The sequence below is a fragment of the Onychostruthus taczanowskii genome, unplaced genomic scaffold, assembly GCF_017590055.1.
Source record: "Onychostruthus taczanowskii isolate IOZ18803 unplaced genomic scaffold, ASM1759005v1 scaffold201, whole genome shotgun sequence".
Taxonomy (NCBI): Eukaryota; Metazoa; Chordata; class Aves; order Passeriformes; family Passeridae; genus Onychostruthus; species Onychostruthus taczanowskii.
The window spans coordinates 368,842-390,727 of NW_024499252.1; the positions used below are offsets into that span (position 1 = coordinate 368,842).

The following is a 21,886-nucleotide window of genomic DNA, read 5'->3' on the forward strand; positions in this document are numbered from 1 at the left end:
CCCGGGGATGGCGCTGTCCCCGCCGGGAGGGAGCCTCCGTGCCCCGTGTGTGCCCGGGGATGGCGCTGTCCCCGCCGGGAGCCTCCGTGCCCCTTGTGTCCCCGCCGCCCCGGCCCGCGGCCGGCAGGGGGCGCCCTCGGCCCGGCCGTGAGGGGAGCGCTGCGGTGAGCCCCGGGATCGGCTGAGCCCCCTCCGTGAGGGGAGCGCTCGGGTGAGCCCCGGGATCGGTTGAGCCCCCTCCGTGAGGGGAGCGCTCGGGTGAGCCCCGGGACCGGCTGAGCCCCGGCCGTGAGGGGAGCGCTGCGGTGAGCCCCGGGATCGGTTGAGCCCCGGCGTGCAGGGTGTCCCGGTGCTCTCCGGTGCCCGGTGAGCCCCGTGGCTGCGGCTGTATGCCGTATCTCAGTCGCACCACACTGCCCGGCTCCGCAATCCCAATCTTTAAGGGGCAGAAGAGTCATATGACACAGGGATGACTGCCAAATGTCAGCCAGTTTTAACATAATGTCTTAGCAGAACACAGAGATACTCAGAGAGGGGACATGGTATTAATTCTACTAGAGAGACTGGTAGTATCAGCGTTCTGGTCCAACGAGCTTTTGAGTTCACTTTGTTTGTTTGTTTGTTTGTGTTTTTGTTTGGCTTTTTGTTGTTTGTGGGGGGATGTTAGTTTGTTTTGGGGTTTTTGGGGTTTTTTGTTTGGGGTTTTTTGTTTCATTATTTGGTTGGGGTGGTTTTTTTTTTTGTTTTTTTGTTTTGTTTGTTTGTTTGTTTTGTTTTGTTTTGTTTTGTTTTGTTTTGTTTTGTTTTTGTTTTGTTCCACTATTTTCTCCAATGCTAGCATTTTGCGGGTGGGTACTCTGTGGCTGACAAACTACTGAAGGAAATCCCAAGGTTTATAGCAGCGACAAAGGAGGACGGCTGACTGCATAGAAGAGAGAAGCTGAAACGCTGTAGCTGAAGGGAACCCCCTTGAATTAACACTTGTTCATAGTACATCCCTAGAGATGAGGAAAGATGTAATGAGGAGCTTTGAGCTGTTACTTGAGATGTTGCAATAGTAAGAAACTGAATGTCCATAATTGAAATGGCTGTAGGTGTAGCCAGGGCAGATGGAAATAAAATCGTTCAACTTTCTGCGCAGAGGAAGGGAACAGTACTGCCCTCAACCCCAGCAGCTAGTAGCAGAAATTCAAACTATGGCTGAGCAGCGCATGTTTTCATGTCACAGGGGCTGTGAGCTACCATGGCAGTAGCACACACAACAGCCATCCTGCTGCTCCAGAGGGTATGACAGCTTCCAAACCATCCAGCAGGGACTGAGGGTCCCTCCTGCACACAGAGACAGTCCTGCTCCACCGGGAAGCCAACGAGCTGAACCTCAAGTCAAAATTAAAGAGCTCAGGCATCTGCTCGTTTTCTTGAATTTTGAGAGGATTTTGAGCAGGGATAGAGAGAAGGAAGGGAGACCAGAATACACTCTTGAGCACAAATTCCATTATGGCATTTTCCTCATAATTACTCATCCTCTGGCAGTATTTTTCTGTATTATTCTTCCTTATAACTTCAGGTGTTGAAAAGAAGTCAAGTATGGACACTAAAAATACTACGTTGCTAATACAGTTTAAGCAAAAGAAGAAACAGACCACTCAGAAGGCCATGCTAATAGCCTTAGCAAAGTTAGAGTAAAGAAGTGGTTAAGGATCTAGATGATTTAATCCAGTTTTAAGAAAAGGTTTTACAGTGAGCAATTAGATGCTGTTTAAGGAATTAATCGCTAATGGGTCATTAACTCTGACTGGTATTGTACAGTTAACAAGCCGAGGCAGGATTATTAGACTCAGCACCCAATTAAGGAGGAGAAGATATTTACAACAAAATGAACAAATGGGCTTTTAAAATGGAATGGGACAATTTGAAAGAAAGTGTAGGAACACAGAAAACTAGACAGGCTAGAAGAAAGACGCGTTTGCATATCCCTCTGTCTCTTTATTTGCCCATTTCTGTGTAGCTGGTAAAATATTCATTTTTAGCAATAAACTCGCAGCTTTCCTTGAAGGATATGACTGCACAAAGTCGATCCATTTACAGGGTTCACCTGTACAAGGTATAACAAACACTTGTTTAATATGCCAATAAAAGAACGACCACTATATCTTTGCCATAATATTTATTTGTTTGCAGGTGCTGGATCAGGGCCTTATTAAAAGTGAGCAGGTGTCTTCAGCTGCTACTTCTGCTGCCCTGTCGTTGTGGTTTTATCTACTGCCACTCTTCGACTATCTCAAGTAACCAAGCATCACAGCGCTGGTGACAGCTGATCAGGAATTAGAGGGCTTCTTTCCAATGGCTTCACAGGATACAGAAGAACTGTAGGTAAGAGAAAGGGAGGGTAGTAATGCCAAAATATGGGAAAGCACTATGGAAATCTTGGGGAGTTGCTTATTAACCATGAGCAATAAGGACAGGCGAGAATTTTAGGGCAGCAATTTAATGTGCTTGCCTGCAGGAGGGTTTTCAGCTTCAGAGCCACAGCTGGACTACAGCCAAGTAATGATAAGTGAGATTGTTCCTACCCTGAGAAGGAGGAGTGTGGAGAGCCTGTGCAGTCACTCAATAGTGTGTGTCTCTTGCTGACATAAACCCGGCTATGCAGGCACTTCTCAAGCACACCAAGAGAAATCCTTCTCTTGCAGTCACTAAAAATGCCATGCCTTCTTGCAACTGGTGATGCAAGCAAAGCTTACCTGTGAAAGGACCACTAGAATAAGACCTAAAAACTGAAGCAATATGATTTTTCTTCTCCTTTAGGTGTCCTTACTAGAAGTTAGCAAAATACCTCCCTGTTCCTGACAGCAATGGCAGTTATTTTCCTGGCAGCACTTCCTCTCTGTCAAGGAAGCAAAGAGATGTGGGCTGGGGAAGGGTGGGCACAGCCACAAATGCACACACAGTAGAAATGTCAAGTCCAGAGCCCAGCAGGACAGTCTTCCCCAGCAGGGCTTAATTCCCCTCAAATTCAGGGGGGACCACTTACTTGGCTTCCTGCATGCCCTGGACCAGCACAGCTCAGGGGAGGGAAGCTGGGGGTCCTGAACAGTGTGTGCTCTGGTCCAGCGAGGCAGGTTGGATCTGCAGGGAGGCTGGGGACAGAGGAAAAGGCGTTTGAAAACAAGAAGGATTCCTATTATCTGTAAAAGGAGCTCTCCATACAATAGATGGGGACTGCTGTGGAGAAAACTATGAAGGGATGTTTAGAAACTGCTGTCTGAGGTTAAAAAGCTCTCTGAAGTGAAGCTGAACAAGGCTGACATACTTGTTTCTGACTGGACTCTTAAAAGATACGCACAGATTGTGAAAATATAATTAGACGCCAGCCTTTGTCTGGCCACAACGAGTGGGAAATGGTGAAAGGAGAGGTCTCCCAGTCTGCATTGAATCATCCCCAGGACACAATGAGGGCACTTGTGCATCCTTCTCTCTTCCCTAATGAGAAACATTAATTGCCACAACCTCCGAGTGTGTAGAGCACCCCATGCCCAGCAGAGGAGAAGGGGTGTTTCATTACAGCTTCTCAGCCCCATTACAGGCAGTAACGGAGATAATGAAAAATAAAGACGCCGCAGTTTTAGTTCAGGCAGCCTGGCGATGGGCACTGGGTGGGCAGGGGAGCAGGCATGGCCCAGCTCTGTGCCAGCCTCCAGGGGCTATCCTGGGCAGCCAGAGTGGGCAGGATAAGCCTGCCAGGCCCCAGACAGGTGTCAGTGTCCAACCTGAGGCTGTCTGTCTCTCCCTGTGGGCAGCTGGGCTGCAGGGGGCAGGAGCCCTGGGGGTCCTGCCATTCCCCTTCTTTGCAGAGGCAAGGACTGTCACTGACTTTGGCCTGCAGAGCCTACCTGAGCCTGGCATTGCTCCACAAGGGCAATAGTGGGAGTGGTGTGCCTGGCCCAAGGACTGCAAGGGTCTCAGCCCCGCTGTGCCCATTCCCATCTGGGCACACTCTCCATCATGGGGATGCAGGCCCCAGTGCCACAGCCAGCTTGGGCAGGGTTCTGCTGATGGAGAACAGAGAAGAGCCCACAGCCAGGCATCTCCCACCCCTCTGTACATCACACGGAGCAGAGGGTCCAGCCCAAGATGCCCATTTGGGTTCAGAAACATGATACACAGCCTCCATGCAGAATGTGCCATTTAATGGTGTAAAAGTAGAACCCCCTCCCCAGGTACAGCAGTCCTGAGCTCCCAGCCACCTTACATAGCTCTTTGCCCTGCTGTAGCTTTTATTGCAACTAAAGCATCCAGCCAAGGAGGGAGAGCAAAAGAGATTGTTTTTCCTAAGCTATGATCAGGCCCCTAACTCTTCAGGTGTTGTGGAAAAGGGAATTAAAAGGACCACAAAATACAAAAGCAAGTCAAGGCGTAGGGGAAAGGCGGGTGTATGGGACAGCCCTCCTGTGCCTGGCCATCCATCCGTGGCAGCCAAGGCAGGGTAAGCGTGTCCCTCAGGCGTTCTGGGATGCGTCTTCCCCATGGCTTTCTCCCAGGTGCTGAGAGGGAGTTCAGATTGTCTGCCAGGGCTTGCCAATGGACTGGATGTGCTCCTTGGCCTTCAGCCGCAGGGCGGCAATGCTGGTGTTGCGTGGGTCTGCCTCATCCAAAGGGAACTTGTCCACAAAGGTGGCTCCACACTGATAAGGCGGTGGTGGCCCCATGGCCCCCAGAGGCTGCAGCGCGTGGGTCACTGCCGGAGAGTTCAGGAAGGGCGGTGGCGTGTAGCTGCCGGGCAGGCTCTGCGGCGAGGCCACGAAGCCAGGCAGGGTCTGCAGGGCCGTGCTGCTGGGCACCGGTGGGCTGAGCCACGTCTCCAGGGGCAGGCTGCTGCTCAGAGGACCCATGGGTGCTGCCTGCGGTGAGCGGTTGAATGAGAGGATGGGCGAGTCCTGCAGCTTCATGGAGGTCACCTCCAGTTTCTCCTGCCGCCTCCACTTAGCCCTTCTGTTCTGAAACCAAACCTGCAAGCAGAGCTGTATCAGCCAGGCCCCAGGCAGTGGAAAGAGGTTCGCCTCTGGCTGCAGTGGTACACGCAAAACGGAGTGAGGGAAACACGCCTTGCCGACCTGGGGCAAAAGGGAATTTGGGGGGCTCGGAAGTTCCTCCACGACCCACAGCCCCGGCTTGGTGGAAAGCAGTCCCGCAGTGAAGCTGGCCCGCCCATCCACCCGCCACTGCCCTGGCACACAGCAGATTCAGCAGCCCCGAGCTGGGACACGCCGCTCAAAGGGCAGCAGCACCGACGATGCGGCTGCCGGACGCAGGTCTGCCCCGAGCCCCGCGCTGTCCCGCCGGCCGGGCCGGCGCGCGGCTGTGCGGCAGCCGTGTCCAGCGCTCCAGCGGGGCCCCGAGTGTGGCCGGAGCCCTGCTGCGGTCACGGGCCCGCGCGCCTCACCGGGGCTGCTCCGGTCGCCGGGACCACGGGGCTGCGCCGAGGCGCGTCGGGCCGGGCCGTGTGTGGCTTCCCGGCGCCGGCCGGGGGCCGTCGGGGGCCCGCNNNTGGGCCGTGTGTGGCTTCCCGGCGCCGGCCGGGGGCCGTCGGGGCCCGGCCGTCGCGGGGGGCCGGGCCGGGCGTTACCTGGACGCGGACTTCGGGCAGATTGACCTTCATGGCCAGCTCCTCGCGGCTGTACACGTCGGGGTAGTGGGATTTCTCAAAGGCACGCTCCAACTCGTGAAGCTGGTACGTGGTGAAGGTGGTGCGGTTTCGCCGGTGTTTCTTCTTGGGCTGTTCCTCTTCCGACGGCTTCCCCTCGCCGCTGCTGCCAGCGGGCAACTCGGGGCTGGCGCTGCCGGGACAGTACGGCTCTGCGAGGGGAAGACGGGGGGTCACCGGCGGGATCTCCCCGCGGAGCTTGCCAGGGGGCGTGGGGGAGCGGCGCCCACCCGTCCGCCCCCCGGTACCCGGCGTTCGTCCACAGCGCTCACCTTGGAAGCGCTCAGCGCGGCCCTGGGGCTCGGCCGGCGGCTGCTCTCCGGGCATCTTGGGCAGGCAATGCCGGGGCCCTCGCCGGTCCGCCTCCTTGGCGCTGCCGTCGGGCGGGAAGGCGCCCAGCAGCCCGTCTTCCTTGGTGAACCCCAGGATAGCCTCGATGCTGTGAAGCCTCGACGGGTTTCCCCCGGGGCTCCGCGCCGCCGGGGCGGCCAGCGAGAAGGCGCCCTCGGCCATGGCGGGCAGGGCGCCGGGTGGGTGCATGAGGCGGCCGGCCCGGGGCTCCGCCGCGCCGCTGCGGTCTTACCCGGCCTCAGGGCGGCGCGGGCAAGTCTGGCACGGTGTCGCCGGGCGGGCTGGCCTCCTTGGGGCGGGGGAGGAGTGCCAGGGGGCGGTAGGCGAGAGGGAAGGCGAGGCCCCCGCATCTCTTCGGCGTGAAGGGGGAGGCAGGGCATCCCCCGGCCCCCGCCGGCCGCCCCGCCCCTCCCCGCCGGCTCCGGACCCGGCCCCAGTCCCAGCCCCAGGCGGCGCCGGGCGATGCCATCCGGAGAGCCCGAGGCGGAGCGGGGCGGCCTCCGCTGCAGCCGGGGGCTGGCCCGGGCCGAGCGCCCCGGTCGGAGCCCCGGGGCAGGGGCGGCGCTGTCTGAAATCGCGGTGGGACGGGCGGCGAGAGGCGCGCCGGGCACGGGGGGACAGAGCCGGGACGGCGAGAGCCGCGGCAGCCGCTGCCGGGGGCGCGGTAAAGGGGACTCAGCGAACGGGAAGGGAAGGGGCGGGAGCCCGGAGGTGCCCGGCCGGAGGACAGCGGGTCCCTGGTATGGCCCCGCGCTGTTCGGCGGCTCTCGGAGCCTCGCCGCTTTTCTCTTGTCCGACGGCCTCAGCCCAGATCCTCCCGGACGGTTTGCAGGTGCGTCGGTTTCACGGCGGCCGCTCGAAAGCTGCCCTGCGGGACGATCCGCGGCCCCGGCCCGACTCTGCGGGACACTGCGCCCTGTTGCCTCCAAAGGCATTTCACAGACCAGGTGCTTCTGGGCAGGATAGACGCAGAAGGTGGGTTCAGCATTTCAGACTTCACAAACCCGAGGGAGCACTAAGCAATATTTGCGAAGAAGTTTTCAAGTATGCCACAGAGTATTTTCAAGTATGCCGCTTCTCACAGAGCCTGTGAGAAGAGCTGATTCGGTGACCCTGTGCTCCACGGTGTGAGTGCGGCTGGCGGGGTAGCAGGCAGGGCATAGCTTCATGGGGGATGCAGAGAGTGTTTTTGGAGGTGAGGCAGGGAGCCAAATCCCACACATTTCTCTTTGTACTTGGCTTGGTGGAAGGCGTGGACCTACCACAGGACCTACCGGTAACAGCATCACGTCTCCTGCATCGATCTTTTCCCTGCTTTTTTCTTTCTCTCATTTTCATACTAGCATTTCCCAGTTCCTCTGAGGCACCAGCTACCTTTTGTCCCAGCTTGTTTATGTGACAGACCCAGTAACATCCAGAGTGGTTTTCAGTCTACACTTAGCTTTGGGGATGCTTCCATTTGAAGCCTGAGGAGAGTGTATGTGAAAGAAAAACACCACTGCTACTCCTTGCTCTTCCAGATGTGTTAGCTAGTCTGATAAGTATGACCTCTCTCAATAAATCTGCATTTTTTTAGTTCTCCTTCTGCCCCAACAGGCTCCATATAATGTAGATTTTTTTCAGAGGAATCACTTCAAAGATTGGCAGTGCTTGCTTCTGCCAGTGTCCACACCTTTTGCAGGTTTATGTTCGGGTGTCCCAAAGTAGATTTCTTTTAGGAGTGCAGAGCTTTTCCTAGCTTCAGGGGAGGTTTGCCTTCACTGACTGCTTGGGGGTTGGTTTGAGGCCGAAAGAACTCAGACATCCGTTTGCACAGAGGGAAGAGGCCAACAGAAGAGACAAGAAAAGGTTAGTGTGGCTTTTGTGGACACTACAAAAAGCCAGTCAATACCATTGTAGGGACATTGGAGGGTACTCAAAGCAATCAGCCAGGGGCCATTGTGTTCCTTTAATCTACATGTGTGTTTCCCAGGAACTCTATTAGTGAAGATGAATGAACTGTGCAATGTCCCTAATTTCTTCTAATTTGAAGCTGGGAGTTTACAGCACTCAAAATCAGCACAAAACACACCTGTCCCTCCAGAAGTCCTGGGCAAAATTAGGAATCAGTTTTGCTTGTAGTTGAGAAAGATAGGAATGTGAGATGAAGGAGCAAAAACCCTTTAGTCAGTGCCATAAAGGGCATTAGATCCTGGCAGAGATGCTGCTTTTGGGGTACCTGTCAAAGTGGTCAGTTACAGAGTCAATACTCGATTTTTTGCTGTTAATCACAATATGAAGGCAGAAAAAAAGTCTTCTAGCCCTGGAGCACGGTGTTTGCGTCCCACACAGGACACAAGAGACCTTCCTCCCTGACAGAGAAGGCTCCTCTTTCCTCAGCAGTAGAATATTCCACTTGTGTTTTCCATGTGGAGCTATATTTGTCACTGTAGCATCCTCCTTGCAGGCGAGTGGAATTGTTGAAAGAGGAAGCCACTCCTTTGATCCCGATTTGAAAAAGTACCTGAAAAAAACCCCGTAACCCTGTAGCAGAGCAGAGAGAACTCTGACTCTTCCAGCTCTAGATCTGTCTTTTCTCTCTTGCCATGCTTCAGGCACAGACTGTGTGACATGCATGAGGCATTACAGTGCTCCAGGGAGGGAAGAAGTCTAATGGCTCCTCTGATTGCACAGAGGGTTTAGATAGGCAAAGAATGGTAACTGAACTTTTTCCTTTGGGTCTGATGTCCTGGCTGTCAGTTGAATTGCTTGCAGCCCTCTGGGATTTGTATCGTATTAGTATGAAGCCTCAGAAACTGATCCTGTGGTACATCCCAGCTTTGCAAAGACCATTGACCTTTGGAAACTTGTGGGGGCACCCAGAATCAAACTTGAGAGTATTCGTTCTCTCTTGAGGTAGGGTTTGTTACTTGCCTTTCCAAGGGGTATCCCCATTCCATCACCTTTTTTATTTTTCTTTTGCAATGCATTATTAAAATTTCTGCTGAAGTTATGCTCGGAAAGTAACAGAAGTTCTCAAGATGGCCCATCTGTAAAGTGCAGCTGTATGCTGTACCTCCTTCCTGTACATATATAGTGAAGACTAAAGGGAAATAGTTTTCATCCTGTAGTCAATATTGAGACATATGCATGGGATGTAGTTTCACACAATGAAATCACCATCATAAAATGCCACAGGTTCCTCCTTCCTTTTCTCCTGCCTTTTCTTTATGTCCAGGTGAAATAATTGCTGCCTTGCAGGGCAGAGATTTGAAGCTGAAGTCACACTGCAGGAGAGACATCACTCTCCAGACCAAAGATGTGCAATAGGGGGGGACCTCCCTGAAAGACAAATGGGGCTTTCACGGTCAGACTGCAAATCAACAAGAGGGAAGCAAGGAAAAGGAGGAAATATTCACCTAGAGCAAACCTGTATTCTCCTGCAGTTTGCATGCTCTGTATCATCCAGGAGATTGTTAAAAACAACCCCAAAAAAGGAATTTTTCCTCCCCAAAAATTCCTAAGGGTGCAGTTTCAGAACCTTCTTGAAAGCATAATGCATGAGGAAGCTGCTGTCTCCTCCTGTCACTGTATCACTCACACTTTTGTTGTTTTTCTGCTGAGACTTTTCTTGATCTGTCCAGGAGAATCAGCTGTGTTTTCTCCACCTCCCAGAGTCCTGTCTGGCACCCAGGAGTTGCACAGAGATCTTGTTGTCCTGCTGTCTGTCCAGGTTGTGGGTGTGGAATAGGCTCTGGGAACCAGGCAGCCCTTTCTGGCGGGGGCACCATGGACTGGGTGCAAGAGTGCTGGCATTTGGGCTTGCCATGCTCATAGGGAGGGAGGGGAGGTTCATGCTATAAGGCTATATTAACGCAATCCTTCTTTACTTGTTTTCCAATTAGCCTAATTGAATTCAGATTGCTTAAGAGTGGGCACTAGAGACATTTATCTTGATGGGATGACGGTCTTGAGCTCCAGCGATCCTATTAACTCTAAGAACCCAAATCCCAGGTAGGGTCGGTGCAGCAGTAGCTGCCATGTGACCTAACCCTTTAATCTGCTCCTGACAAAGACACATGGACACACAGACATGTCCCTGTCCATTCTCACACGTGCATAGCTGCATGCATGCGCGTACATGTGCATTTGTGCACGGATATGGACACAAACATTCCCAGACTCACATACCAGCACATGCAGTGGCTGCCCTGTGACCTGTCCCCAGAGCTAAGCACCTTGAGAGCTGCATGTACCTGGGGTGGCCTCACCACCTCCTACTCGTGCTTCCCCAGGCATGTGGGCAGCAGCTGAAGATGGGAACAGCCGGTGCTGGAGGGATGAGCCCTGCAGGTGCTGCCAGGAGCAGGCAGCCACCTCCAGCGAGCCGAAGATCAGGCTCCTCTTGAGGGCAGCACAGATTTGCCCCCCCCTACCCTGGCTCTGCCACTCCAGACTAAATGTGGGAGCTCTGGTCTAACAGTGGTGCCTAAGGCAGCTCACTCCTGTACCCGCAGCACTTCGGTGGGGGTGGGCTCCCATCCTGTGCCAGTCCCAAGCCACCTCCCAGTCCTGCTTGTCTCTGCCAGCCCTGACACTTTTTTTTGGAGTCTCATTAATCGTTTGTTTGGTGATTCTGACTGTACTTTCTTCTCTGACCCTTTAAACTGTGAAAATGCTGATCCTATATCTGCTGACAAATTTAATTAGATCTTTTAAAGCACCAGATGCTTTCAGTAAGATTTTTGGGAAGTTCCAAGCACATTTTAATTCAAAGGTCAAAACCCTTAGGCTTGTTTATTTTGGTGTTTCATAGATAGGACAATTCAGTCTGTAAAGCAACACAACAGTGTGGAGACACCACCCAGATTTATACCAATGCAGAGGGAAATGCATTGAGCTTCACAAACCTCAGGCTGGTTGAACTGAGATGGTGACTATTTTATTTACTTTATGTGAAGACCTCCTAAAAGAGCTCACTTGTCTTTCCACATAGATAATTAGATTCTGTGGTGCCATGTGAGAGCAGAATCCCAAGAGGAAGAAATAGAATCAGAAGTCTTGGTGGTTTTAGGCAAAATAGCTCTGATGCTTGAGGGACCTGCTAAAGATAAGTTTTGTGCACTAAAGAAATTACCTGTTGGATGAGAGCCATTTAATGCACTAGCACATCCTCCAGAAAGAGCAAGGAAGGTCAGAACTTGTAAATTCTGTGTTTCCTAGGTAAGAACTAAATGAGTAAGAAAAAAGGGCGTATTTTCTTAATGCTACAATGGGGAAGAAAATAGATAACAGGTTTTCAAGCAAGGGGAGGGGAGAGAGAAAAGACAAAGAGAAAAGGAGGGAAGCAAGCAAGGAAAGCAGGAAAAGAGAAAGAAGATAAATCATACTTAGTGCATTTGTTAATTTAAAATTATTATTTTTACTTGATTGATTGGGGACAGAAAGAGAGAGAGAGAGAGAAAGAGACTTATAAACCTGTAGGAAGGTGCTGCATGTATCCATTTCCAAATTTAATTTCCAGGCTAGCTCCTAGAGAACTTACAAAGCCATTCATTTTCTAGAATTCCTTGAGAGTAGCAGCCTGCATGTTCCATAGACACAGGCAGATGTAACATTAGTGAGAGCTATGCCTTTCCTCAGGTTTAGATGCCCCACCCTGGCATAACCTTCCATGTTTAGCCTTTGATGGAGACAACTCCCAGAATCAGCGTGGGGAGCTGGTTTTAGCCTTGCGCTGGTACCCCCAGCCCCAGAATTTGGCACACAGAGCAGACAAGCAGAGAGTCATTGCTGTCCCTTGATGTTTGAAGTGTTTTTGAGAGGCTGGGAAATGAAAGCACACTGGAGAAGCCTGCACTGCTCCAGAGCAGGGCTCACTGAGAGCCACCAAGCCTTACTTTCCTACAAGTCCCCACGCAGTGCATATGACAACATTTTTGACCCAAGCTGTTGAGTTACATGCTTCACTTTTTGCCTTTGCTACACTTAATACAGAGATGATTTTAAAAGTCAAGGTTTTGCAGCAGATGTCAATATCTGAACACTGTGTTTGCCTCAAGATGCTTGAAACAGACATGTTTTTAAAAGAAATATATGTGTTTATTTCTGAAAGCAGGATTAAATGAGCGGTTACCTCTATGTGATGTATCAGAAGTACAATTTTGTTCAAACATACACATTTAATAGCATTTCAGTCATGTGGAAAAAATGGAAAAAGGCACATTTTTTTCCCAATATTAACTTTTATAAAGCCATTTTTTTTCCATGGGGGAAAAAGTTATGTTCAAAACTGAGGATCAATTCTAACTTCCTTCTAGGCAGTCCCAGCAGGTAAAATTTTACTCTTCCCTCAGGGTTTTAAGCGTCTCTCTCATCACTTTTCTATATTTACACTGAATGCTATAGACCTAAGTGCTTCCCTCTGCCTGCTCTCCCTCTGCATCCCCAGCAACACAAGACTGAAGGTACACTGCCTTTGGGCAGTGGTGGCTCTTCTACATCATGGAACATTTCTGCTCTGCTGCCTGTTTCATCTCAGTGAAGGTGGCCTGTGCCTTTTCTTTGATGGCATCCATGTCCATATTCTGGATGTTCTGCAGCTGGCCCAGGATAGAGTCCTTGTCTTCTTCCTCCTCCTGATCTTCTGCCACCATCTTCTGAAGGTCTTCTGGCAATCCCACATCATCTCCAGCCATCTGTATTTGATTCTCATCCAATTCACTCTAAAGCAGAAAACAAAACCAGCAGATGAGAGTATTTCTGCCTCTTTCCAGGATCTACCAGTGAGCCTCTTGTTTTGATTTTTTTTTAGGTTTTTAGGGAGAGCCGAAACATGCACAGATTTTTCAGTCAATTTTTTTTTGTGCGCAACTTGTAAATTCAGGGCCTCAATCAGCCTCCATGAAAGTTCTAAGATTTTTCAGGCAATGTCAATTATATTTCTTTGAAGGGATTCAGCAGTGTCAAAACTGAAGCCCTCAGTGTCACTTGCCGTTTTAGAAATCTTTGCCATGCTGATGGGGCAGGAATTCCATTCCAGGTTATTTGTAGCCCCCAAAACCATGCTGCAGGACACTATCGAGCCTGTCAGCCGTTGTGCTGTGCCTGTCAGCTTCTGGTCAATGAAACAAGAGCTTTAGAAGAGCTGTGGCACCATTTCCTTATTCCATGGTTGGGCGCGGCGGGGTGGGGGTGGGGGGGATTTTTAGATATCAGCACTAAACTGAAGCCTTCTGGAAGAAAGATGAATGAATCACATCTTTCCAAACGATGTCTAAACTCTGTCTAGGTCTTTGGTTGGCCTCTCTGGGTTGTGATGAAGAGCAGGGGCTGCCTGGCACATAATCAGTGTTGCGGTGCTGCTATGTGGGGTAATAAGAGGACTTGGGCAACAAAAGAGAGGAGGGAGCTTGGTTGTGAGTCTGGGAAAGCAGAAGGAGACAGGAGAAGAAACTGGTTAAGCAATTAAAAGGGCTGAGATGCAGTAAGCACTACACACACTTGTTTCCTGCCTGCCCACTGAAATACACCATCAGTGGGATTATGTCAATTTTTCAAACAATGGTGATTTTGTTCACATTTTCTGGTGGATTCTGATGGATCCAGATCTCAGAAGAACAGGATATTTCGACACAGTTCACACATCAAAGATAAGCATTAATGCCTCATTACATCTCCAAAATTAACCATGACAGCAGCAAAGGCCTGATATGAATAAGCAGCAATGCTATCAGCAGGAGGTGTTTTTTAGAGTGAGGGGTATGGGTTTTGCATGAATGAAAGGACAAATGAATGCAAGAACATATATGAGCAATGTCTATGTTTTTGCAGGCCTTAGCAAGGACAGGCAGGCTGGGGGTGGTCAGCTGCATAACCACTATTTACAGTTCCAAATTTCCACACTTTATGTTTGCAATGACTGTACTTCCCTTTAATCTGATTTCCCCCCATATCTCCTGTGAAACTGTAGGGAGCTCTAGCAGGATTGTTACTGCTATGTGGAAAAAATGGGTGAAGACATCTCTTCACCTTTTTAGTAAGGGTTGCTGGAGTCAGATCTGTGGGAGCTAGAAACAATCTCCTGAAAAGAAGAGGTATTTTTTATTGATTGTAGCAGGAAAAATTGTTTTAAGCTTTTATTCAGCAACTGATGGCTATCAGAGGAGTTAACCCTTTCAAAATCCTCATCAATCAGTAGCGATAGAGAATAATAAAAAAATGTTAATTACTGAAAAAGTGCCCCTAATGAGACAATCACACATGCTCTTTCCTTTAAAATTATTTCTAATTGAATCACTGTAGTGATTCACATCTTTGGCAATGTGAACAATTTTCTGGCACGTTCTTGCACCAAAGTCCACTGTCCTGTGGAAGTCTGGGATGTGATGTGCAACAGTTTGGGGCTTCAAAGGGTTCTCTGGCCAAAAAAGAATATATTGAGATATAGTCTAAAGCTGTACAGTTCTGCCCAAGCTATCTGCCTCTACCCACTTGACATTTATTTTTAATAGACCTACAATGAGCTTCAACAGGGTGTGGTTGCTCAACAAGAAGCAAAGAAGCACATGATGCACATATGGCCTCTTCAGTTCCTTCTAGAATTTGAGTGTTTGATTCTTGTTTACTTTTATTTGAAATGGAAAAGTGAACACAGAAGCAACATCTCTTTTACTAAATTAAATATGCCTGGCACTGTCTCTTGCCCCAAGGCCAGCTGGCCTGGAAAAACCCACTGGGATGCTATTGATCTCTGCACCCTACCAAACAGGGTGGTCCCATCTAACTGCCGATTGGGAACGCCTGTCCTAACTCCCAAACTGGCCGTGGGAATTGCTTGGGAGAGTGCCCAGGCCAAAACTGGGTCAGACATTATTCTGACAATTCAACAGCATAGGCAATAGAGTCTGAGTGCATGGTAATACTTTTTCACCCTGATTATGCCTCTGATGTAGTCAGACCCAGATCTATTTTGCTATAGATGCAATAGAGTTCTTTACATATACAACGATACACAGGTGTGAGCAGAAAACTGTCTAAATATCTGCTTGGTTACAATTTGACAGTAAAGTCCTCTGCCCAAATTAAGGTGCACGGGTCCAGTTCAAGCATACCAACTTTATTTTGTAGCATGAAGTGAGTACAGAAATGAGAAAAAAGGTGAATGAGAGAGGGAGAAGGATTAAGATAGTGCAAGCAGGAGATGGTCACCATCTGATATCCCAGGGGAAATTCTTTCTCTGTCTCCCACAGGTAAAGGATACAGTTTAACATCAGACAGCTCCATGTCCGCTGGGCAGGAAAAGCAATGGCCCTCAGGGAGAGACACAGTCCGTGCCCACAGGAAAAGCAATGTCCCTCAGGGAGAGAGCTTCTTTCACCAAAAACTTTTGTCAAGCTCCCTCAAAGGAAGACAATGCCCTCCACAAGGGGAGAAGAGCAATCAAAGTTTGGTATTGCTTGTTAAATGGCACTTTCAGTCCTCTGAACAATGATGGTAAAGTCTTCTGTGCAGCTTAAGGAGCAAAGAATACCAAATGCTGGTTCAACGCTGCTTGTATGAAGTCTACTTGTAAACAAAAAAGATCAAAGCTCACAGACTAATCCACAAGGGAACCGAACTCTTTGCCAGCATCCCTGTGTGATGTACTGCTTTACTTATGCCTAGCTTATCCTGTCATAACATTTACCTATGCTAATGTGCAGAGATCCTTAGGTAGCTGACTCCAGACCTTATCCTGTGATTCATCACCTATAATGCACCAGTAACATACAAAATCAGAGTTCACCTTGCCTTGACCTGAGGGCGGGACTTAAATTAGCAACACAGCAGCAGCACTGTCCTTTTGCCACCGAAGGGCTGCAAGTACCTCACAAGTAGGTACAAGGAGTCAAATGTTGGTACCACCAGCCTTCCTCCCCGGAAACACCCTCAGAGAATCCAGAGATCACAGCTTGGAGCACAGAGCTGGTGAGCAGTGCAGAGCAGTGGGGACTGCTCCTTCCTGACATCTGCATTGGGGCTCCATTTTCCACCATCAAATCATGCTCCTGTGTTTAGACCTTGCAGAAATTAATTGATTACTGAATCCCAGTTCAGGAAAAAGGCAGCAAGTGGATAAGAGAATTTGGTGAGTTTTTTTTTTCAATTCTTATTAAAATATTAATGTCCGTATTTATATAATATTTTAAAATGTTTTGTATTAATGTGATGCACTGAATATGCCAAAGATGAAAAAGTTGTCCATAGATCAAATGTCTCATGGCTAAAAACATCTTTCTGATGACAAACCTAAGTTGACAACTCTGTTAATAGGATTAGGTTCATTAAGGGTCTACTTTCTCTTATAAATCTGGCCCAGATAGCATGGAGCTTTAGATCTTATGTGGCAAAGGGGGGCCCTGCTTAGTCCTGAATTCCATGTTTTTACTTAAAATGCTTGCTAGTGATTGATATTGGTAATATTCAGTGTTTCTAGACTATACTAGGCTACCTGAAATTACTTTCAATTTTCAAAATATTTAATGCATTATCACAAGCCTGAGAGCATTTTTTGCCAGAATGTTGTATTACAGCACTGATTTTTTTTTCAGGGACACATTAGCATGCATGTAGTAGTTTCATTCTCTTCCTGCTATAACACGTTTTCATAAGGGCTGATGAAAACCAAGAAATGCTGTATAGAGAGAAACAAATGCAGGAAAACGTATCCTGCAATACTGTTTTCTGGCTTAGAGCTACTCTCCTACCTTGGAGACAAATCTTCTATTGTTATTACTGAAATATGGCCCCAGAGAGCCCAAGATCCTACTGGACATGGGTCAGATCACCACTGCATACTTGTGTGTCTATGAGGTGCTCAGCCAAGGGAGACTGGTGACCTGGACACCATCTCCAGCTGTAAAAACCATTGCAAGTGGGAGAATTTGAAAACCAGAGATACCCAGCTCCACTGATGTTTAGTTGAGACCTGGACATTCAAGTATCCTGGAGCTTTCCAAAGCAGCCCCTCTTGGGGCTGAAAGCTGTGGCAAGACACTGGGTAAATGCTGTTCAGGAGCTGTCTCAGCCTATGCCTCCAAAAGGAAAGCAAAGCCTAATGATATTTTACTCCTCAGCTGCTAATTTAAATGCTGGTGTTTAGAGACTTAGGCCTCCAATCCAATAAATCACTTAAAATCTTGGACTTAATTTTTTTGCATAATTAATCTTTCTGTAATTAAACTCACCCTCAGGGTATGTTGTCCAGCTAGAGCACCAGAGGAACCAGGCTCTTAGGGGTGGAATGCATCTTACCTGAGTTCAGATGCTGCCTGGCTTCCCTCTGGAAGAGACACAGCCACTGGGAGGTGACCCAGCTCCACCTTGAATGCTTATTTAAAAGTTTGGCTAGATGAGGCCACAGGTGCTGGTCTCTTTCTGTTGATGATAAGTCCCTAAATGACTTGCTTGGATTAAGCACTACATGTTTTAGCAGCTAAATTTATAGGAGATAGATTCTTTACCTTCCTCCATTTTAATTAATCAAAAAAACATGGGAAAGTACTGATCAGAAAATGAGTGGTAATGACTCGTAGCTGACAGGTCACTAATACAAATAAACTCTCAAATTGCTAAGAACCACATATCCTTGAGGGGTATAAATGAAATATGCCAACATCTTCCCAGTAGTGACAGGTCAGAGGAAATGTGTGATCCAAACCCCTGGGAAGAGTACTCTGTCCTGTATTACCTCTCTGCTGCCCATGGCAGAAGCCTACAAAATACCACAATCATTTAAAAAATTATTTGAAATAAGTTGCTTGAAGCTTGTGCTTTCAATATTTTGGTTTTCCTGGAAATATTTGACAGTGCCAAGTTCACTAAAGAAAAAGGAATGGACAGTTTAAAATTGGTTGAAATTTGGCCTCTGGGCTAGATGAGCTCATGAGCTACAGGCTTACCTTGGGCAGTCTGTACTTTTCTCTCAGGTGAACCCTCAGAACAGCTCGCTCTGCTTTTTTCTGTGCAAATGCTGCATCTCTTTCCATCCTGGAAATCAGAAAAAATATTTCTTCAATATGCTAATAAAAACAACCTTTTGCACTAAACCAGTTGCTTGCTGCAAAAAGCTACACATGGGAGTTATTCCCCAAGATAAGTAACTTGTCCAAAGGCAAAAAAGGAGCAATACCAATATAGTGATGCCAAGGGGACACACTTCCTGTGCTTCTGTCACCTGTGAATTTTCCTGGTCTTTCTTTGTGCATTAATTGTTTCATAAGAGCAATGAATTCTGAAGCTTCTCTGTATGGAAGAGCACTGACTTCATCTGTGATTTTATAAAATGTTTTCATTAGATTTAAGAACTGGTCTGCACCTTTGTTTTTTTTAGATTACACATGCATTTATCTGCAAAACGTGTCTCCTCAAAGATTTTTGGTAACATTTGATGACACTCATCTTTCACCCCCCTCTCCCTTTAATTTCTTTTTTCCCCGGTAGCATTTTCATGGAAGTTCTATTGCAAAGTTGATCTTGTTTCACTACAGGTATTTTGGCACATAAAAGATACTTCCAAAATGAAATATTACTTTTCCTCTGCTTCCAAAATGAGTGCTTGGATTTCTCTCCCTCCAAAAACAAAACCCCCGCAAACAAACCTAAAATCTGAGAAGTAACCAAAGCCTGGTTGTTTATGGGTTCAAAACTGCCTGAGCACAAGTTCAGCAAGGCATATTTACTTTTCTGGTCTCCACTCCTGCGCAGCTGAACACTGGGCAAAATCCATGGAGCCCTGAAACAGGAGCATGCTCTGCCCATGTCAGAGATTTCTGACACAGCACCACATCTCATCCAGAGGTGATCTTTTCTTTTAGAGTTTCTAAGTGTCCTATAGGGGTATTCCTGCCCTGCTTCCTCAGTACAGTTCAACAGGGAAGGGACACTTGCCCCACTTAAAAACAGTATAGAAGTAATTCTTTTCCTAGGCATTTCCCTATCCCAGGAATCCTGTGTTTCTTCTCAGTCTCCATAAAGCATCTTCCTGCCAGCAGGTGGACATTTCTCTTTTAGGTATCACTTGACAAAAGGAAGAGCAAAACATTCTGTGCTTTTTTTCCAGACCAAATGAGACCTGTTCAGGTCTTCCTGATTGAAATGTCTGATGCTAAATACAGACCTGGATACCTCAAATTCCATCAGTCATTAACCTGGCACCTATAATCATCTTACAAGAAGGATTTACGCAACCATTATGTAATTGACCATTAGAGGAACAGATGCATTTGAGATTTAAAAGTCAATAGTTTTATTTATAATTATGCATGGTTTGAACTCCTACACACACCAAATCTTCTGTTTTACTTGTTTTCATAAACACAGCAAGTGATAAAGATTGTCTTTACAGACAAAATTGAGACTTAATTGATTTTAAAGTTCTGCTTTATTTAGTAGATAAAAAAAAAAAAAAAACAAAAAACAAAAAACCAAAAACATCTTAAACCTTTGCTCAAGATAAATGAGCACTCGGTACTTTTTCAGGTCTGCCGTAATAAATGTGGACAGTGAAATATTACATATTGAAAGTGTACTCCACACACATGGAGTTCTAGAACAAATCATACACATAACAGAATTAAATCCTGCACTACAAACATCTTGGAAAATTTTTCTAGATAAAGTAACATCACCTAGGAATGAGTCCAGCCTATCAAGCTGTGGAGATAGCAGGAAAGCAGAGGAGAGAGTTGCAAGAATGGGTGGGAGGGGGGGCAGGAAGAGGCAATGTAGTATTTTACCATTTCCAGTTGGGGAACTTTTCTTTTGGAAAGTCTTTCTAGCAAAGATTCATCTGCTTTTTAAAAAAATAGTAAAGAGCAGCATGTTTCCCTTCTTCTTGGGCTATTTTTATTTGCACAAAGTTACCAAGAATCAGCCCCATACTCATAATAAGGGAACAGGTACTCACTTCTCCTCAACCATTTGCTTTTGATATTCCTCATACTCCTCTCTGGTCATTCCTGCAGCTGCTGCTGGATCAGAAGGAGTGCTTTCTTCTTTGCTTTCTTCCCCTCCACCTCCAAGTCCCAAATTCTTTACCTGGTTGCTCAACATAGTTTTCATTAGAAAGGCCATCTTCTCAAAAAAGAAAAAAAGAAGAAAAAAAAAAAAGAAAAAGAAAGGAACTATAAGAAAAAAACTACAAGAAAGCCAAACAAAAAAATGTTTTCAAACACAACAGTTGTATGTGAGAGAGTTTCTACAGCCACATCAGCTCTTCAAGGGCATAGTGCTAGTGAAACGTGAATGCCAAAACCAGTTTGTCAGCCATAATCTGGATTAAAGAAAGAACTCCTTAATATATAGAGGCAGATGGTTCAGATTACTCAAAAAAAATCATTAGATGCAACTACCTACTTTTTCCATTAATACTTTAAGCTAATTGTACACACACACAAATCAATTGTAGTGTGCAATAGCATTTTAATATCTTCAGTCTTGAAGTTTGCTCTCACTTTCTCAGAGATCACAGCATTCCCTGGATCTGAATTTAAAACCTGCTTGACCCAATAGCCATAGTAAAATAGCAAAATTCAAGCTACTGAGTGGAAAACCCTCAGATAGGAGATTTGAAAACTTGAATTCTTCATTAGGCAAAACCCCTTATTCTTTTTATCCATGAATATTTTATCCCGCTGGACAGAAATATTTTGTGTGTTTTTTTTTCAGCCCCTCTTAATATGATTGGTTTATCTTGCAGATGAATGAGGCATCAGTGTTACAATTGCTTTATTTCAAGAAAGTAACCCCAAAGAAAGCAAGTCAGATCTTCCTAGTGTTCTTCCTTTGAGTTTCTGACAGCTCAGCTGTCTCCATCTAGACCCATGCTTTGGTGCTGCATAAAACATCTGCTGTTTGTTATCCTAACTGCTGATAAAGGATGACTAAATCTGAGTCTGTATGCCAGAAAAAAGTATGGATACCTTCTGGGTCTAGATTGTTTCTGTTGGTCCTTATCTTTCTAACCTTTAGTCACATCATTAGCCTCACCAGCTCTACTCAAGTGAAGATTTCCAGGATCTGCTACCTAGGTCACAGACTATTTTGAGAAAGAAAATCACCTGCTAGGTTTCCCAAGTTCATGAGTTTGGGTTTTGAGCATTTATCCTACTGCACTGACTGCACATGCCTTAATGCAACATTCTGAAATTTTGATTATCTAAATGGTTCTCCCAGCACTCTCATAATTTCAGTGAGAATTGAGAGATGGGAGGATTCCAGTTTGCCTAATGCTTTAATCTATATTACAGCCTTTCTAATTAAAGCAGACCTATTACTATTTAAAAAACAAAACCAAAACAAAAAACAACACCACAAAAAACCCCACCAAAAATCCCCAAAAAACAAAACAAAACAAACAAAAAAAACCCCAAACCAAAACAAAAAGGAAAAAACCGCCACAGGACATTCTGAAATCCTGGATTATTAGTGACTAAACAAGAAACTCTTTTTTTTTGAAACTGTCACTCAAATGATGAATTCCGAATAACAGCTGCTTCATCTTTATTTAAAATTCTCCTAGCTGGAACTTTGCAAACACTGATTTTTCCAATGTTTGGTCTCAAGGGTCTTCTCCAAGTGTATGGAAAGTGGCACCTGTTAAGCTTTGTGCTGTTGGTCTTCACTGAAAAGAAGCTTCCCTGACTTTTCTGTAGGCTTTGATCCCCCTAGAAATGTTTCTAACATAATTTTGTGCCTAGAAGTGATGCCTTCACAAGACAGAGAAAGGCGAGGACTGGCTTGGGGAGGGACTGCTAAGAGGTCTTGCCCTCCACCTCTCAACCTTACAATCAGCAAAAGGCTTTCCCATG

At 47.1% G+C, this 21,886-nt stretch overlaps 2 protein-coding genes and 1 long non-coding RNA gene across 3 annotated transcripts; 1 reads left to right on the top strand and 2 right to left on the bottom strand.

The window, feature by feature from the left end:
• Nucleotides 1-162: 162 nt before the first annotated feature.
• On the top strand, nucleotides 163-18,059 carry LOC121335564. The gene is made up of 3 exons (XR_005952600.1): nucleotides 163-305; nucleotides 2,182-2,373; nucleotides 15,287-18,059. It is a non-coding gene; the product is annotated as an uncharacterized LOC121335564 (long non-coding RNA).
• Nucleotides 4,557-6,244, bottom strand: RAX (retina and anterior neural fold homeobox). Its single transcript, XM_041403836.1, is given in 4 exon segments — nucleotides 4,557-5,009; nucleotides 5,627-5,890; nucleotides 5,995-6,055; nucleotides 6,057-6,244. Coding segments are annotated over 4 exon segments (966 nt in total).
• Nucleotides 12,181-21,376, bottom strand: CPLX4 (complexin 4). Its single transcript, XM_041403837.1, has 3 exons — nucleotides 19,984-21,376; nucleotides 17,978-18,065; nucleotides 12,181-12,759 (listed from the first exon to the last, which is right to left on the bottom strand). The coding sequence occupies exons 1-3, from the start codon at nucleotides 20,148-20,150 to the stop codon at nucleotides 12,532-12,534; spliced, it is 483 nt and encodes a 160-aa protein (XP_041259771.1). The 5' UTR covers nucleotides 20,151-21,376; the 3' UTR covers nucleotides 12,181-12,531.
• Between the last annotated feature and the right edge of the window lie 510 nt (nucleotides 21,377-21,886).

Coding starts and splice junctions, on each gene's coding strand:
- CPLX4 (XM_041403837.1), bottom strand. CDS start 20,150: ATGGCCTTTCTAATGAAAACTATGTTGAGCAACCAGGTAAAGAATTTG. Junction 18,066..19,983: donor AAGCAAATGGTTGAGGAGAA/GTGAGTACCTGT, acceptor TCTGATTTCCAG/GATGGAAAGAGATGCAGCAT. Junction 12,760..17,977: donor AAAAGTACAGACTGCCCAAG/GTAAGCCTGTAG, acceptor TTTCTGCTTTAG/AGTGAATTGGATGAGAATCA.